This window comes from Herpailurus yagouaroundi, unplaced genomic scaffold (assembly GCF_014898765.1).
Source record: "Herpailurus yagouaroundi ecotype Mexico unplaced genomic scaffold, PumYag 184, whole genome shotgun sequence".
NCBI lineage: Eukaryota > Metazoa > Chordata > Mammalia > Carnivora > Felidae > Herpailurus > Herpailurus yagouaroundi.
This window is the reverse complement of record NW_024412415.1, coordinates 28948689-28968049: the sequence shown is the minus strand read 5'-3', so window position 1 is coordinate 28968049 and position 19361 is coordinate 28948689. Positions and strand designations below refer to the sequence as shown.

General features: G+C 36.3%; 1 protein-coding gene across 9 annotated transcripts in view; it reads left to right on the top strand.

Moving 5' to 3' along the window:
- HERC1 (HECT and RLD domain containing E3 ubiquitin protein ligase family member 1) overlaps positions 1-19361 on the top strand; it is a 190220-nt gene that overhangs the window by 68425 nt on the left and 102434 nt on the right. For all 9 annotated transcript variants that reach the window (XM_040492922.1, XM_040492920.1, XM_040492927.1 and 6 more), the window contains exons 13-19: positions 4678-4803; positions 6140-6361; positions 10398-10550; positions 10677-10809; positions 12599-12790; positions 15824-16045; positions 18098-18271. In XM_040492922.1, coding sequence (XP_040348856.1) covers positions 4678-4803; positions 6140-6361; positions 10398-10550; positions 10677-10809; positions 12599-12790; positions 15824-16045; positions 18098-18271 — 1222 coding nt within the window. The remainder of the gene's footprint in view (positions 1-4677; positions 4804-6139; positions 6362-10397; positions 10551-10676; positions 10810-12598; positions 12791-15823; positions 16046-18097; positions 18272-19361) is intronic.

Genomic DNA, 19361 nt, shown 5'->3' with positions numbered 1-19361 from the left:
CTTGTTGCTCATAAATTCAGTCATATATTGGAAAAATTCAATTGGATGTTCTTTCCCTTACTCCTATTTTCTTGGTGGGAGTAAATGTTTTTGGTTAACTCATCCTTTAGACAAAAGTCAGATGTTATCTTTGGGAAACCTTTCATTCCCTGCTCTCCTGCCAGGTTAGGTTTCTCCTGTATATGTTTTCATTGCATCACAATGTTTTGGAATTGTCTGTTCACATACAGCTCCTTTTCTACCAGAGGATGAATTTCTGAGGGCAAGGACCCAGTTTTATTTTTTTATTATGGTAGAATACATACAACTTAAACTTTACTATCTTAACCATTTATTTTTTTATTTGAGAGAGAAGGAGCATGTGAGTGGGGGAAAGGGGCGGAGGTAGGGGAGGGGGAGAAAGGGAGAGTGAGAGAGATTGAATCCTAAGTAGGTTCTCTGCTCAGCTCAGAGTCCAATGTGGAGCTTGATCCCATGACCCTGAGAAACATGACCTGAGCCCAAATCAAGAGTCAGATGCTTAACCTACTGAGCCACCCTAGTGCTCATAAACCATCTTTCAGTATATAGTTCAGTGGTGTTAAATACCTTCGTAATATATAACCATCATCATCATTCATTTTCGTAATTTTTTTCATCTTATAAAATTGAAATTCTACACCCACCAAACAATAAATCTTCATTCCACCCTCTCTCCAGCTTCTGGCAACCACCATTCTACTTTCTTTCTCTTTGATTTTTGACACTCTAAATATATAACGTAAGTGGAATCATTTACTCTTTGTCTTTTTGTGACTGCTTATGTCACTTAGTGTAATGTCCTCAGAGTTCATCCATGTTGTAGCCTGTGTCAGAATTTCCTTCCTTTCTAAGGCTTAATAATCTTCTTTTGTACGTAAATATCATATTTTGCTTATCAACTCATCCATCATCTTTATGACCTTGGATTAGCCAATAGTTTCCTAGATATGACACTGAAAGTACAAGCAACCAAAAAAAAAAAAAAAAAAAGAGAAGTTGGACTTCATCAAAATGAAAAACATTTATGCCTCAAAGGAATATTATCAAGAAAACAGACATACAACTCATAGAATGGGAGAAATATTTGTAAATCATATGTCTGATAATACTCTAGTTTCCAGAACATATAAAGGATCCTTACAACTCAACAGTAAAAAGGATGAATAACACAACTTTTAAAAAAAATTTTTTTTAGTAACCCAACTTTAGAAATGAGCAAAGAATCTTGAGTAGACACATTTTCAAAGAAAATATGCATATAGCCAATAAGCACATGAAAAAAAAATGCTCACCAGTGTTAGTGATTAGGGGAATGCAAATCAAAATCACAATGAAATACTGCTTCAAACCCACTCAGTGGCTACAATCAGAAAGACTGACAATAGCAAGTAAGTATTGGTGAGGATGTGGAAAAATTGAAACTCTCTAATTGCTGGTGGAAATGTAAATTGGGACAGCTGCTTTCAGAAGATAGTTCCTTAAATAAACATTAAATTACCATATAATGTAGCATTTCCACATCTAGGTCTATACCCAAAAGAATTTTCACTCAAATCTTTTACAGGAATGTTCATAGCAATATTACTCATAATAACCAAAAAGTGGGAATAAACAAATGTCTGTCAACTCATGAATTGATGAGCTAAATGTGGTATGTCCATGGAGGGTAATATTATTCAGCCATAAAAAAGAGGTACTGATACATGCTACAACATGATTGAACTTTGTGAACATTGTGCTAAGTGAAAGAAGCCAGTCACAAAAGGCCACATATTACATGATTCCATAAATATGAAATGTACAGAGTAGGCAAATCCGTAGAGAAAGAAAGCATATCAGTTGGTTGTTACGGGTTTGGGGGAGGGAGAGATGGGGAGTGACTGCTAACAGACACAGAATTTCTTTTGGGGGTGATGAAAATGTCGTAAAATTAGAAGAGGGGTGATGGTTGTACAACTCTGTGAATATACTAAAAACCACTGAATTTTATACTGAAAAAAAGGTGAATTTTATGACATGTGAATCAGATGTCAATTTAAAAAAAAACAAAAAAGATAACCGATTTTTCAACTTGAGAGACATATCCCTGGCATGCAGGTATAAGAAATACTAACCTGGTGGTGAATAGGAACTTTGAGTTTTTAATATTTATCAGAAATGAGGTAGTGTAGTATTTTTAAAAGGTCAAAAATCACTGGAAGAAAATAAGGAAAATAAACGTTAAAAAATTATCTTTAGAATTGTTTATTTATTCCTTGAATGTTCTTGGTATCTACTCTGTTAGGAGAGTCCTTAGGAGATGAATTCTCTCGGAATGTGTACAGGCCTGTTTCTGTTCCTTATCTCTGAAACTTCTAGTAACTTAATCCATTTGTAGCAATAATCACTGTTGCTGCTCTTTTTTGTTTCTTTTTAAATGCTTTATTTTGAGCCATTTGTTGACTTCAGGAAAAGTTGCATAAAATATAGTTTTCTCACTTAGCTTCATGCTAATATCATACATAACCACAATACAATTATCAAAACCAAGAAAATAACATTGGTTTAATACTATTTATTACCCTAAACAGCTTATTAGAAATTTTATCATTTTCCCACCAATGACCTTATTCTTTTGCAGGAATCACATTCAGTATCCCATATTAGAGTTGATGTTTCTCCTTAGTCTTCTGCACTGTTTTTTCCTCATTTTTTCCTTGTCTTTCATGACCTAGACAATTTTTGAATATTGGTCAGTTATTTTATTGAATATCTATCTCTTATGTTTTCTTATGATTGGACTGAGGTTATACATTTTTGACAAGAATGCCACAGAAATGATGTGTCCTTAGTACATCGCATCATGGGGTTCATGGTACTGATGTATCTTACTACTGGAGATTTTGACCTTGGTCAGTTGGTTAGGGCGTTGTCTGCTGGGTTTCTATATCCATCAGTAGCTTCTGAGAGAGGGTAGATAGGAAAAATATTCTTTGAAAATGTCCTCAAAATGAAGTAGTTTGTGAGTTGAATATTTTCACGAATAGTTGAGAGTGTAGTATTCTGATCTAAATCATTTTCCTGTAAGAATTCATTCTCTTGTAGAAGTCATTGTCTTCTAGTTTTTAGTGTTATTGTTCAGAAAACAAATGCATTCAAATTTTTATCCTTTGTATAGAAATCTGTTTTTTCTATGGGTTTTATAGCAAATTCTGTTTGTCCTTTGTGTTCTCACATTTCACTTGATGTGGATCGGTTTATATTTGGGTGGACCTTTTTAATTTTGAAACTCATCGCCTTTGGTTTTAAGAAATTATCTTGAAGTATATTGTGTATTGATTTCCTCTTCACTGTTTTCTGTCTCTCTGAAACCCCTTATTATTTAGGTTACTAGACATCCTGGACAAGTCCTCATAATTTTTCTTTGGTTTTCTTTCCTGTTTTCCATTTTTTCCCCCTCTACTTTATGAGAAATTTAATTTTATATTCTAACTCTTCTAGTCAGGTTTTCTAAATTTCTTTTGTATTTTAAATTTATAAGAGCCCTTAATCTTCAAGTGTTTATTTTTTCTTGTCCAACACCCTCATTTTACTGATAAAGAAGCTATAGCCCTGAGAAATTATGAGGCCTAAGATAATGTAGCTATTCTTTTTAAAAAAAAATTTTTTTTTAAACCTTTATTTTTGAGACAGAGAGAGACAGAGCACAAATGGGGGAGGGTCAGAGAGAGGGAGACACAGAATCTGAAACAGGCTCCAGGCTCTGAGCTGTCAGCACAGAGCCCGACGCGGGGCTCGAACTCATGGACCACGAGATCACGACATGAGCTGAAGTCGGACGCTTAACCGACTGAACCACCCAGGCGCCCCTGTAGCTATTCTTTATAGCTACCTGAACATTTTTTGGGTTAAGTTCTTCTCATTTTAAAATTCTTAACCTCAGGGCGCCTGGGTGGCTCAGTCAATTAAGCATCCAACTTTAGCTCAGGTTATGATCTCACAGCTCACGGGTTCGAGCCTTGAGTCAGGCTCTGTGCTGACAGCTCAGAGCCTGGAGCCTACTTTGGATTCTGTCTCCCTCTCTCTGCCTCTCTCCCACTCACATGTGCATGCGTTTTCTCTCCCTCTCTCTCTCTCTCTCTCTCTCTCAAAAATAAATAAACATTAAGAAAAAATTAAAAAAAAAATCTTAACCTAAATGGCTAATCCTCAGGGAGACCTTCCATGAGCCCATCGGCCATGTTAATTACGTGTGTGTGTGATTCAAGTTTGTACTTTCCCTATGTGACTTCTTTCACACTTGTAAAAACTTGTTCAGGATCTCTTTCCCATTAGACTGTATGCTTATGAAAGCAAGGCTTTTGTCTGTCTTGTTCACTTGTGTCTACAGCACTTTGCAAAGATCCTTACCAGGACCTGAACTAAAAAGTCAATACTAAATATTTGTTGGATGATGATTAGCTCTTAGTGGCAAATTCAAAATATGTATCCTAGTTTACTTAAAGACCTCTAAAGGACTTGCATGCTTTCTTTTTTCATGTCACTTTTTCAGACTTCTGTGATCTACTTTCTTTAGACTTCTGTGATCCTAATAATCAGTGCATTTTATTTTTCATGTATTTCTTTTAAAAAGATAAGGACTAGGTCAATAAATACACTTTTCTTTTTTGATACTAGGTGGTAATTGAAACTCTGTCAGTGGGAGCAACCATGCTATTACCGCCATTACGAGAACGTATGGAGTTACTTCATTCTCTTTTGCCCCAAGGACCTGATAGATGGGAAAGCTTATCTAAAGGACAGGTGAGCCTTTACCCTGTATCTGAGTAAACCAGTAATATCACACACACAAAAATAGAGGGAAATGAAGCTAATCAGTTGCCATGTGTTCATGGAATAATTCTTGATGGGTCTAGTAAATCCTAATATTTAATGTTTTGTGCTGGAAGAGTTTCCAGAATTCTAATGAAGGTGAAGCAAATGATAATTTATTAAATGATTTGGGGCTAGTTATTAAAATTTCAAAATTTGTTACTTATATTGTCAAGCCAGAGACATTTTATAATGTGTTGAGTTGAAATCAAGGTCATGTGCTACTGTTGGTTCCATGCCCAGAATGTTATGTGAAATTGCTTATATAAAAAGTAAAAGATGACTGTGAAAATATATTTGAGGACATAAATGTGCTTATTCTTTCCATTTTTAATATTACATTATTAATATTATGTACATTAAAATAAGTACATTTTGCTCAACCCAAGTAGAACAATCAATTGTAGAGTTGTAGATTTCAGGGAAAAAGTGGTTCTTACTGGCAATATAATCCACCCATGACTCCAGTGAGTATTTTTTACTAGTTTAGATTTCAGTTGATTGATTTGAAATATTAGAATAAATAGTTACATTGATAATTCTGTAGAACAATGTGTAGTATAATTTATCTGGTAACATTTCCTATTCTTAAAGTGCTAGCTAAAATCATTATGCAGAGAATATCATTTTGCTTAGAGTTTGGGTATTATGTATTATTGTAAAAAGGAATAAAATATTATTAGTTACATTTTTTAAATGGTATTAATGGGATAGCTTTTCTTTTTTAAAATTTTTTTAAGTTTTATTTTATTTTTGAATAAGAGAGTATGAGTAGGGAAGGGGCAGGGAGAAAGAGAGGGGATCCCAAGTATGCTCCATATTGCCAGAACAGAACCCGAACAGTGGATCATGACCTGAGCTGAAATCAAGAGTCGGACACTTAACTGACTGAGTCATCTGGGCACCGGCATAGCTTTTCTTTTAAAAAAAATTTTTTTTTTCAACGTTTATTTATTTTTGGGACAGAGAGAGACAGAGCATGAACGGGGGAGGGGCAGAGAGAGAGGGAGACACAGAATCGGAAACAGGCTCCAGGCTCTGAGCCATCAGCCCAGAGCCCGACGCGGGGCTCGAACTCACGGACCGCGAGATCGTGACCTGGCTGAAATCGGACGCTTAACCGACTGCGCCACCCAGGCGCCACATAGCTTTTCTTTTAAATACATGCTTCCTAAAATATCAGGATATTAAATGGAATTTTTTTTTCTTTTTAAATGCATTTTAAACTATTTGTACCTATTTCATGGATGAAAATATTTTTCTTTAGAGAATGCAACTGGATATCATTCTGACAAGTTTACAAGATCATACCCATGTAGCTTCCTTACTTGGCTATAGCTCACCTTCTGATGCTGCTGACCTCTCTTCTGTTTGTACTGGCTATGGAAACCTGTCAGATCAACCTTATGGCACTCAGAGCTGCCATCCAGACACTCATCTGGCTGAAATTTTGATGAAAACTCTCTTAAGAAATTTAGGATTTTATACAGTAAGTTGCTCTTTTTCTTTGTAGTAAAAAAAGAATAAAGCTTGGGGTTTTTTTGGTTGTTTTTTGTTTGTTGTTTTTTTGGAGGCGATAGGGATGGCTTCAGGTTAAGGTATTTTGACATTTAAATATGTATGAAATGAATAAAACTCTGGACTTCACTCCCCCAAAGGGGGAAAACATGTGTCAGATCTTCTGAAATACTGTAGAAGCCAAATGAGACTTGTAATTGAGAATTCCAAAAAGACTTATTTTAGAATTTTACCAATTTTTTCTGATGTCAGTGTACAAGAATAAACAGATAAAAATAGTCAAAAGCATTTTGCAAAAGAAAATAGTGAGGAAGGGAATAATATATACTCCTATAGTTACAATGTGGTTGGTACTTACTAAGAATAGCTGGTCAGTAGAAGACAGTAGATGCTATAGTTTTCCCTGTGTTAGGATTTAGTTAATTCTTAAGTATTTCTTAGATCCATCTCCCCCCGCCCCCCGCCATTTCTGTTGGTTCTGACCCACACTATCATGACCTAATGCTAATACCAGTGTTGTAGTTATTGTCACTGTTGCTGGTCTCTGCATCTTACTGCTGGAATAACCTAGTTGTATTAAATAACCTCATTGTATTAAATTAAAACCCCTTCAGACACTTCATCATTTGGCTTACACACCACTCCTCTGAGCTCATGGACATGACATGTCTGTCTCCAGCTTCCTCTACTAATCTGTGATTTCTTCAAGGAAGCCTTACCAAATAACTCTATTTAACCATGTAATTATAACTGCATATCCTTAGATCTTAGAGTTACGTGTACTGTATGACTTAACTTTGAATAGTTCGTATATTGTTTCATATTGTCTCCTATGCCCCTGAAGGGTCGGGTCTATATATTCTTCTGTGCAAGTCTTAGTGTTCTATTCTGTCCACATTAAAAGGTGGCTAAGTCAGAGTGACAATTGAGCTTATATAATTTTCTTTCAGATTTAAGAATGTAAATTTGATCTCATGTTTGGCTGCATGTGGAATGGGAACAGTGTCATGGTATATCCATTTGTTATTGACAGTACATTTTTTCCAAAGTTGTAAGGGATATTTATGCTGCATTAAAGTAGTGCCTTTCTCTTAAAGTCGACTGGCTGTCACTGTCAAGTGTGAAGCCCATGGGATTCTTAACACCAGAAATATAGTTTGGTGTGCTTGTCCTTTGGAAGAAAACACCCTCCAGTTACTGTGATTTAATAGTTTTGCCTTCAGCTGTAGAAGCTGCTGCCAGGTAATTAGTCATATATCCTTAGGGCAGTTCCTGTATAGCTGTTACATGTACTTTAGGCAAGAATCTACCCTCTTTGACTAGAGATTTCTTAATGCTTTTATTTGTTCTTTTTTTTTTATGTTTATTTATTTATGAGAGAGAGCATGTGGGGGAGGGGCAGAGAGAGAGAGAGAGAGGGGGGAAGAGACAGGAGGAGAGAGAGAGAGACAGAGTCCTTGGCAGTGCATGGAGCCTAGTTGGGTCTGTCTGTCCGTCTGTCTCTCTCTCTCTCTCTCTCTCTCTCTCTCTCTCTCTCTCTCTCTCAAAGTAAAGAACTGTGAGATCATGACCCGAGCTGAAATCAAGAGTGGGATGCTTAACCAACTGAGCCACCCAGGTGTCCCTTATTTGGTCTTTGTACAGAGGAAAATACAATCTTGCATTTATATAATTAAATGTGGCACATGCCACAATGATGTGAACGCATTGGACACTACTGAACTGCACATTCAAAAATGGTTAAGATGATAAATTTGATGTTGTATGTATTTTACTATAATTAAAAATAAAATTAACAAGTGAAAATAAATTAAGTAGTGCCTTTCTAATTTCATTAGGGGTGGGGTTGATATGTATGTTATATGGAAATGGAAATAAAATATTAAGTGATTTTGGGCTACAATCCTAAATTATTTGTCCAAATTTGTCATGTTCCCAAGATTTTAAAATGGTGGTGCTTGTCTCTTTGGGCTGCTGTAACAGAATACTGTAGTCATCCATAGACTGGGTGACTTTTAAACAACATATTTATTTCTCACTGTTACAGAGGTGCTGGCAAATTTGATGCGACTAGCTTCTTGGTTCATAGATAGCCATCTTCTTGCTGTGTCCTCACACAACGGAGCTCTCTGGGGTCTTTTTCATATGGGCACTAATCCCTTCCCAAAGGCCCCATCTCCAAATACCACCACACTGAGGATTGGGTTTCAATGTATGAATTTTGAGGGGACACAAACATTCAGTCTATAGCAGTGCTTATTTGGCAGCTTATAATGGTGCTTATATAGCAAGGGCCTTAAAATGTTCTGAGACTCTGTCTTGATATTGTACACATCGACCATACTTCATGCATAAAGATGTTCATCACATGATTATAAGAAATAAAACTTGGAAACAACTTAAATATCTAAAATGGGTGGTAAATTACGGTATATATGCTCAAGGGAATATTATGACTTTTAAAATTTATATAACCATGGCTTCTGAAAACAAAATATTTGTGAATCTGCTGGAAAAGAGAAGTCTAAACATAGAATATGCAGTATTGTGAAAAAAATGAAATAGTCACAAAAATCAGGAAAGAAATACACTAAAAAATATTAATAGTGAGTTTTCATTGGGTGTTGGCTAAATGGTAATTATAACTTATTTTTTAAAATAGTTTTGGTATTTTCTAAATTTTTTACAAGAACAGTTATTTATTTATTTATCTATATATTTATTTATTTTTTAATGTTTATTTTTGAGAGAGAGACGGAGACAGTGTGAGCAGGGGAGGGGCAGAGAGAGGGAGACAGAATCTGAAGCAGGCTCTAGGCTCTGAGCTGTCAGTGCAGAGCCTGATGTGGGGTTTGAACCCATGGACCATGAACCAAAGTCAGACGCTTAACTGACTGAGCCACCCATGCGCCTCTACAGGAACAATTTTTAAAAAAATATTTTTAGCTTGAACTAATTTAAAACTTATATAAGACTTTCAAGAATCAAAGAATCCCTTCTACCCTTTAGCTAAATTAGCTTCATCTATCTATCTATCTATCTATCTATCTATCTATCTATCTATCTATCTATCTCTCTATCTTTCTAAATAGTTTGAGAGTAAGTTATAAATGCCCTCCTGGCTATTCTTAAGCACGTAAGCATGTATTTCTTAAGAAGGGTATTCTTTTGCATAACAGCAGAACAATTACTGAATTCAGAAAATTTAACATTGATACAGAACTATTATCTAATATACAATCCATATTGAGATTTGTATAAGTGTCGCAATAATGTGTTTATAGCAACCCCTTCTCCCAATCCAGGATCACACTATATTTAGTTGTTATGTCTCTTTAGTCCATTTCTTTTTTTTCTGCCTATTTTTTCAGTATAGTTGAAATCATTTTTTTTTTTTAATTTTTTTTTTCAACGTTTATTTATTTTTGGGACAGAGAGAGACAGAGCATGAAGGGGGGAGGGGCAGAGAGAGAGGGAGTCACAGAATCAGAAGCAGGCTCCAGGCTCTGAGCCATCAGCCCAGAGCCCGACGCGGGGCTCGAACTCACGGACCGTGAGATCGTGACCTGGCTGAAGTCGGACGCTTAACCGACTGCGCCACCCAGGCGCCCCTATTTTTTTATAATCATAACCTAATTTAATTTTGAATAATTGTGTTCAGGTGTTCATTTGTGTCATTTCACAGTATGTGGAAACAAAACTTTTACACAAGAGGTATGGAAAGCAACAGCATTAAGATGTTGAAATATGTTTGTGGATCTTATATGGTTTTCTCAATTTTCAAAGTTTCTGTGGTGAAATGCACATTACTTTTGTTTAAACAGTAAAACAAATTGAAATTGCTTGACAAATCTTGCTATGTAATAGCTAAGAACAATAGCGCAAAGATTTAAAGATTGATAACAGGAGAAAGGAGACAGTGGCTTCTTAAGTCAATCATTTATGGTAGGACATTACTTTTATTTTTAAGTATTTCGGATTTAATCTTCTTTTATGTATCATCTTAGGATCAAGCATTTGGAGAGCTAGAAAAGAATAGTGATAAATTTCTACTTGGAACATCATCTTCGGAAAACAGTCAGCCTGCTCATCTTCATGAACTCCTATGTTCACTGCAGAAACAACTGCTGGCATTTTGCCATATCAATAACATTAGTGAGGTATGTGATTGTTTGCCTTTAATGATGATCTCTCAGGGACCTTGAAACTCAGATATTTGGGTAAACTATGATATTTCTGTACCTTGAATGTTTTACAGTAGTAATATAGGAACTTTTCTCCCCTAGAACTCAAGCAGCGTGGCATTGCTTCATAAACACCTTCAGCTCTTGTTGCCTCATGCCACAGATATTTATTCACGTTCGGCAAATTTGCTCAAGGAAAGTCCTTGGAATGGCAGTGTTGGAGAAAAATTAAGAGGTGTGTTTGGTACTAGATTTGACATTTAATTAGTGATTGTAAAGCAAGAATTCTTAGCCTTTCCAAAGCCTTAAGGGAGTGAAACCTCTGAATGGAATAGGAATGATCTTGAATCTCCTTCCTATTGAAGATCTTTTTGATTTTGGTTTGGGGGTGATGGTAATAGTGATTGATATGACTGATCTTAAAAGATGCTGATTGGCATGAAAGAGCCCTAATTTATTGTTTTTAAATTTTTTAATTTTTTTGAGAAAGAGTGCATGTGAATGAGAGCATGCAAGAGCAAGTGGGGGAGAGGCAGAAGGAAAGGGAGAGAGAAAATCTTAAGCAGGCTCCATGCCCAGCATGGCGGCTGACTTGGGGCTTGATCTCAAAACTATGAGATCATGACCTGAACCAAAATCAAGCGTCAGACACTTAACCCACTGAGCCACCTAGGCACCCCCGGAAGAGCCCTAATTTAAAGGCGTTGGATGATACATGCTCAAAAAGATTAATTTTAAATGGCATAAAGTGAATTTTTATTTGCTGTTTCTTTACCTTTCTTCAGCATATGCCAAGTGTTTCACTTTCCTCCTGGCAATGCTTTCTTTTTCTTGGTTTCTGTGTAGTCACAATCATCTTTTTACTCTGTCCCTCTGTTTGCTTTTTTCCACTTGGTTCCTATAAGTTCCTCTCTCTTGGACATGCCCTTTAATGTTTAAGACTCTCTGAATTTTGCCCTCAACCCTCTTTTCTCCCTAACTGATCTTATCTGGTCCCATTTTCTTTGACTATATGTTGATTCCTGTATCTGCATCTGGCTGAGAATTCCTTTTTCACACTATTAAAGCCTTTTGTAGTTATCTACTGGGTGTCTCTTCTTGGTTGTCTCAAAGGCAACTAAAATTCAGTATGTCTCTTCAAAACCACCTTATTTCTGAATTTCCCCAACTGAAAAAAGAAAGAAAGAAACTAAAACCATTGTTTTCTGGACACCTCCATTTTGTTGTTCCATAGGTATTAAAAATTCGTTCAAACTGAGCTCATCTCTGAAGATCCTCCCTGCCCCCAAATACGATGAAATATTGAAATAAAATTAATTTAAAACCAATACAGATGAAAAGACAGATGCTTTGAAGTGACCTTGATTTTTTTAAGAAAAGTAAATTCGTTTTAAAAAACATAGAGGGGCACCTGGGTGGCTCAGTCGGTTGAGCATCTCCAACTCTTAATTTTGGCTTAGGTCATGATCCCAGGGTTGTGGGATCGAGCCCCGCATCGGGTTCTGCACTGCTTAAGATTCTGTCTCACTCTCTCTTCCCCTCCCCGACTCTTGCACAAGCCCTCTCTCTTTCTCTCTCTCAAAACATAACATAAATAAAATAAAAAACAAAACACATAGAATGTAAGTATCATGAGGGTAGGAGTTTTTAGTTCTTTGTTCACGGCTGTCTCCTTTTCACCTAGAACAGTGCCTTGTGTGTTGTAGTCAATGAGTATTTCTTGAGTAAATCTGAAAATGAGGATAAACTTGTGAATGAGAAATTCATAATGCATTTTAAGGGAAGCAGCTTTAATCTTTTGAATGTGTTGGCACAAGGATATGTGTGTTTTCCCACAAAGTTTCTGCTGGTGGTACTTTCTGGAAGTGAGTAAATACTAATACCACATCAGCTGCCACATAGATGTTTGACAAAGAATTACTGAATTAGTGTGCTCTAGTTTTAAGCTAAAATAGTATTTCTTAGGTTTTTTCTTTTTAAAGTTTGAAACAATTGATCCATGTTGAATTTCTTACCTTTCATAGATGTGATATACGTCTCAGCTGCAGGGAGTATGCTCTGCCAGATTGTTAACTCCCTACTGTTACTCCCTGTGTCGGTGGCACGGCCTCTCTTGAGTTACCTCCTCGACTTGCTGCCACCTCTTGATTGCCTTAATAGACTCCTGCCAGCTGCTGCTCTTTTAGAAGACCAAGAGTTACAGTGGCCTCTTCATGGTAAGTAAGGAGAGTAAAACAATAAATAATGCTTTTGAGAAAAGTTCTTCTTGCACGCATCAGGTAAATCATATCTGTCACTTGGGTGTTTTATGTAATCCAAGGGTAAGGTTGTTATGGTGTAGGAACTTGCAGTCTAAAGGGCAGCTGAAATGGGAAAACTTAAGAAAGGTGCTCATATGTAACAGTGCATAAATAGGGTCTTTACATGGTCATCAGGTTTCAATAGTACATTTCATTGATTCTGAGACACGTTTTTTTCTAATTTTGACATGGTTGAAATTAGGACATATTTTACATCGGATAATAAAGCATTCTTTCATAGTTCAGTCAGCAGCGTGATGACACATTTTAAAATCAATGGATTGATTTGACTAGAAAATTTTATTTCTTAAATGAAGAGAATCTTTAGTTTTAAATCTCTTTGACAGTAAAATATTTTATATTTTCGTTGGATATATAGATAACTGAATGTAAAAAATGAGAATCTATCTTTATCGTGCGTGGGCTTTTTTTTAAGGCACTTGATAGAATATATATATATACGTGTATATACATACGTACATACATATACATACATACATATACATATATACATACATATATATACGTATACGTATGTATATTTATACGTGTACGTATACGTATATATATTTATACGTGTGTGTATATGTACGTTTATATATCCATATATAGTGTGTGTGCATGCCTATGTATATATACACATATATACATACAGCATTCTGATTTTAGGCATGGCACATGAATTCACTCCAATTTATAAAATATTGATGATCTCATTCAGTTGTATATAGCTTAAAGTACCATGTCTAGAAAACATTAATGCCATTTTTCCATTAAAGTCTATCATAAGGTCATCGGGGCGCCTGGGTGGCTCAGTGGGTTAAGCGTCCCACTTTGGCTCAGGTCACGATCTCGCGGTCCGCGAGTTTGAGCCCCGCGTCCAGCTCTGGGCTGATGGCTCAGAGCCTGGAGCCTGCTTCCGATTCTGTGTTTCCCTCTCTCTCTGCCCCTCCCCCGTTCATGCTGTGTCTCTCTCTGTCTCAAAAATAAATAAACGTTAAAAAAAAAAATTAAAAAAAAAAAGTCTATCATAAGGTCATCAAAGGAGTTTGATTATTGAAGTCTTAAAAACCTTTCAAGTTTAAGTGAGGCCACATGTTTTATTAGAAAGAATCCTGGACTAAGGCATAAAACTAGTGACTTGGTTGTATGATCTTGGGCAAGTTGCTTATAATTTCTTAAACCTTGGTTTCTTCTGGAAGGATTGGGATTGGACAAGATGACACTGAGGGCCTGTCTTACTTTAGCATTGTATGGTTCTGTACCAACTAGAGTTAGGTGAAGTTGAGTATCAAGGTTACAACTGTAGCACAGTGTTGATTAGGCTTTATATGGAACTATTCCAGGTTTACTCTTGTTTTCCTAAAGTATATCAGAACTTTTTAAGATTCATCTGTTTGTATTAGGTGAGTTAGGTATCATTTATTTTAGATTTCTGCATCTGTATTCTCATAACTGATATTTTTCTATGATTTCCCATTCTTTGTGTCATTTACTACCACAGTTATACTAATCTCATAGCATCTGTTTGGAGTCTTCCCTTTTTTCTCTTTTCTCTGAGATAATTCGTATAAAATAGAGGTTCTCTCTTTTTGAAGCTTTAGAAGACTTTAATCTATAAAACTACCTGGCTCTGGCATATGGATAGACTTTGACTATTAATTTTCTTTCCTTAGTGGTTATTGTTGTCATCTAGCTTTTTGTTTCTTCTAAAATTGGGAGTTGATATTTTTCTGGAAAATATAATTTTGTTGTGTTTCAGATTTATTGGCTTAAAATTGTTCATAATACTCATTAATGGCTTCTTTCTTGCTTTCTTTGTTTCTTTATTATTCCCCACATTTAGATATATTGTGGCTTTGGCAAATAATCTGCTAAATAATGCCAAATAACAAATTTACAGTAGTGGGAATTAATGGTTTCTTTAAAGTATTTTAAATTTATTTTGAGAGAGAGAGAGAGAGAGAGAGAGAGAGAGAGACACACACCAAGTGGGGGAGGGGTAGAGAGAGGGGAACAGAATCCCAATCAGGCTCTGCACTGTCAGCGCAGAGCCTGATGCAGGGCTCAAACTCAAATTTGTGAGATCATGACCTGAGCCAAAGTTAAGAGTCGGACACTTAACTAACCAAGCCACCCATGTGCCCCACTCATTGATGGTTTTTAAAAAATCTCTATTGTGTCTGTGGTTACATCCTATTTTTTATTTCTAATTTTTAAATTTATGCCATCTTTTATTTCTGGATTATGTTAGAGGTTTGTCCATTTTATCAGTCTTTTCAAATAACAAGCTTTTGATTTGTTGATCTTCTTTGTTTTTCTTTAAGGATTTCATTGACATCTGTTCTTAATGGCTAAGTGTAGTTTTTCTTTTTTAAGTGAATAGCTTTTAAAAACAGATGATAGTAAGGAAGCATGGGTGTGGATTTCAGTACCAGACAGTTCTCAATTCAGGCCTTTAAAACTTAGGAGTCTCTCCCTCCTTCTCCCTCTTCCCTTTCCCTGCTTGTGTGCATACACTCTCTCTCTCTCTCTCTCTCTCTCTCTCTCTCTCTCTCAAAAAAATTTAATAATAAGTCATTTTACTAAAACAACTCTTGTATCGATTTTGGAGGGATGAGCTGCCTCAGGTACTCACTGTTATGGTGAAATTTGATATGGATAATTAAAAGTAGGAAAACAATCCCTTGGGATATTTTTGTCTTATACTGTTTTAATATTTATCTTAAAATTAGTAACTTTACAAAGGAAGTTTTTATTTGATGGCAAACTTATTAGAATATATTTAAATTAGCCTAGTGAAGAGAATAAATACAGAAAGTGTTATAATTTATATTTTCAATGTAAAATTAATTTGCTTCAATATCTTACTGCAGTGCAATAGAAATGAGAAAGATTGAGACTCTTGAATACCAGATAAGACACAGTTATTAATGATTTTGTCTTCAGGAGGACCAGAACTGATTGATCCTGCCGGCATGCCGTTACCTCAGCCAGCTCAGTCCTGGGTGTGGCTTGTGGATCTGGAAAGAACGATTGCTCTCCTTATTGGGCGGTGTCTTGGTGGTATGCTTCAGGGCTCCCCTGTGTCTCCAGAGGAACAGGACACCGCATATTGGATGAAAACACCACTTTTTAGTGATGGTGTAGAAATGGACACCCCTCAGTTAGGTAATGTGCTTCTCTATAACGTTTAAAATACATGCTTGTGTTTGTACCTCCATTGGAGCTTTCTCTTATTCTGGGTTTGCTGAATAAAGAACTGATAGCAAACAAATGAAACATTAGCTGGGTGGGGGACCTGAGATTTGTAATTTGGAGCCTTCAGAAAAAGTAAAATCCTGCAGCATTGTATAGTGAAAGCCTCCAAACTAGGACAATGTAGGTCTGGTTCCACTCTGTTATTACTTATCACTCATTTTGAGCAAAGTCATTTAATTCATAAAAATGGGAAAATGCTTTGATTATTGTGTTCTGGGGGTTGGAGGTTATGAAACTGTTTCATAGAATGTAAAGCTCTGTAAAGTTTCCATGACTCAGTTTTCAAACACCTCCCAGATGTGAGTGGCAGTCCCTTCTCTCCACCTCCCCCCAACTGCAACCTGTCTACTTTGATGCTGATGCTACTTGTGTAATTCCTCATTTTTTCCTCCCCATTTATGGACCTTTTGGGGTTTCTGTTTCCTGCCTCATCTCCCATTTGTGTACTTTGCTGGTAAGGTAGCTCTCAGACTATCAGAACATGATGACCTCTCCAGTTCCTGAACAGATGATCTAGTTGTTTTATTTAGGATTGATCCTTTAGTCTCTCTGGGTCTCTAACTTTGATCCATAAAAGGAGTTGATTAGACAGCTTATGTGGTCTTACTGACCTCAAATTCATTATTCCTCTGATGAGAGAAAGAGACTCAGTGTCCAAGAAGGAAAGTCTAAGAGAAATCTCCATCTAAGAGGATCTCAACCGAGAGGGAAAACAGTAGATAGAAATCAAGTCAAAATTCCCATATTCTGCTTTGGATTTTGGAGGGTTGGGGAGTGGGATTGAGAAGAGCAGTTTAAGATTTTCTCCCTTTTCCAAATAGAGTATCTATTCATCATATCAATTATGAACCAGATAGTGATTCTAGCCATGGCTGATGCTGCTAGACTGGCACTTAGGATACAGTTGTACCAAGAAAAGTAAAATCATGGTTTTTCAAGGAATGTTTAACATTGTAAATATGTTTCCAGTGCTGTTAGTGTTTAGTTCTATGGTAGTTGCAAATGTCCTCCTGAGGATAAAAATATCTTTATCTCTACCTTCCTCATATTTCTGTTACATTTACTTTAGTCAGTTGGTTACATTTTATGTTTAAATACTTGCAGGGATGACTGGGTGGCTCACTCAGTTAAGCATCTGACTTTGGCTCAGGTCGTGATCTCACAGTTTGTGAACTCAAGGCCTGCATTGAGCTCTACGTTGACAGTGCGGAGCCTACTTGGGATTCATTCATTCATTCATTCTCTCTCTCTCTCTCTCTCTCTCTCTCTCTGCCCCTCCCCCACTCACACTTTCTCTCTAAATACACTTAAAAAAAATACTTCCATGTATTAGGAAAAGGTTACTGTCCTTTGTAAAATTGTAAATATATGGTAATTCAGTTCTCTTGTGGGTTACATTGACTTTTGGTATTAGTCCCAAACCTGTCATTTTAGCTATTTTTTTTAATGGGAAATGAATTCTGAATGCCAAAATGTCTCATTAAAAGGTTAGGAACCACTTGAACAAATGTAAATATCAGTAGAGAAATTGTTCATGGTATCTTTGCTCTCTCTTGAATGGTACTTAACTGATTATTTTCCCTTAATTCTAGAAAAAAAGATTAAGTTATTGTCTAGTCCCTTTCCCTGTGTTCCCATATTTCTCAGTGAGGATATCCTTCCATTTTGAACAAAAGAGTTCTACAGGACCTGCACATGTAGGACATTTAGCCTCCCTGACCCCTGCCTACCAAAATGCCACAACTCCTCCCTGGATGTTGTGGTCACACATCCTTCTGGCTGTGATTAGAAGGTGATACTACCTCCCAGTGAGAAATGTTAAAGGACTTTACCTTTGTAGCATCTACTTAAAATGGTTTGAAAGGTATTATTTCATATGGATTAAATAAAAGTGCTGAGATTTTATTTGTAGCACCATAATTATTCAGGTTTAAAATTGATAATTTGAATAATTCTTTTTAGATAAATGTATGAGTTGCCTGCTAGAAGTAGCTCTTTCGGGAAATGAAGAACAGAAGCCTTTTGATTATAAACTGCGGCCTGAAATTGCTGTCTATGTAGACTTGGCATTGGGTTGTTCAAAAGAGCCTGCTCGAAGTCTTTGGATAAGCATGCAGGATTATGCTGTTAGTAAAGGTAAGATGAAGGGGATGAAGTTGGTAAATATGGAGATAGCTTGTGATACTAAAATATTTGTGATATGTATCAATAGAAAATCACAGGAATCACCTTACTTTTTATAGAAAAAAGTATTTTACAAATAACATTAAACATGAGTTTCTTTTTCTTCTTTGTGGAAAATATTCTAGGCATGCAATTTAGCAAACCTACTATGGGAACATTGAGATTTACATAAAAGATAAATGCAGAGGCAAACATTTTACTGCAGGATCCCTGCAGTGTAAATAGACCTAGTTTAAGAGCCTGTTAATGAATCTCTTCCCTTTGTAAGCCCTAGGGTAAGAACTAAAAAGCTGTATATGTAGAAGTCGAAGCCTGGTCATTTTCCTTCCCTGTAAAACATTTGCCCACTACAGAGTGCTAGTGAAGATACCGATTTGAAATAAGATGGACTGTTGAGTACAGTAGTAAAGTGCCATGCAAGTATGTAGTGTTACTTCAATTTCTAATGTTATTTGATAAATAAAATTAACCTTATATACAAGTTTTAAAAAGGCATACCTGATTTCTTTTTAGTTCCCATGCTTTCCTTTTTAATAATGACCTTGATTGTTCAGAATCCCATATCCATAAGTTGTCTTCTCTGGGTGTTTTTTCTTATCATATATTTAGTTTCCCCCTATTCTTTGAATTGTCTTCCTTCTGTGATAAAAATAGTAAAAGTAAATACATTTTTTTACCTTTTATTGTCTTTCATTTTGTGTAATAAACATGAAATGAGGTGCATATTGTTTACATCTTTATTTTTTTTTTCAACGTTTATTTATTTTTAAGACAGAGAGAGACAGAGCATGAACGGGGGAGGGGCAGAGAGAGAGGGAGACACAGAATCGGAAACAGGCCTCAGGCTCCGAGCCATCAGCCCAGAGCCCAACGCGGGGCTCGAACTCGCGGACCGCGAGATCGCGACCTGGCTGAAGTCGGACGATTAACCGACTGCGCCACCCAGGCGCCCCTTGTTTACATCTTTAAAACACCATTAGATATGATACCTTTGAAAGTTTAATTTCATCCAGTTTATTCATTTTATTTATTCATTCTGTAT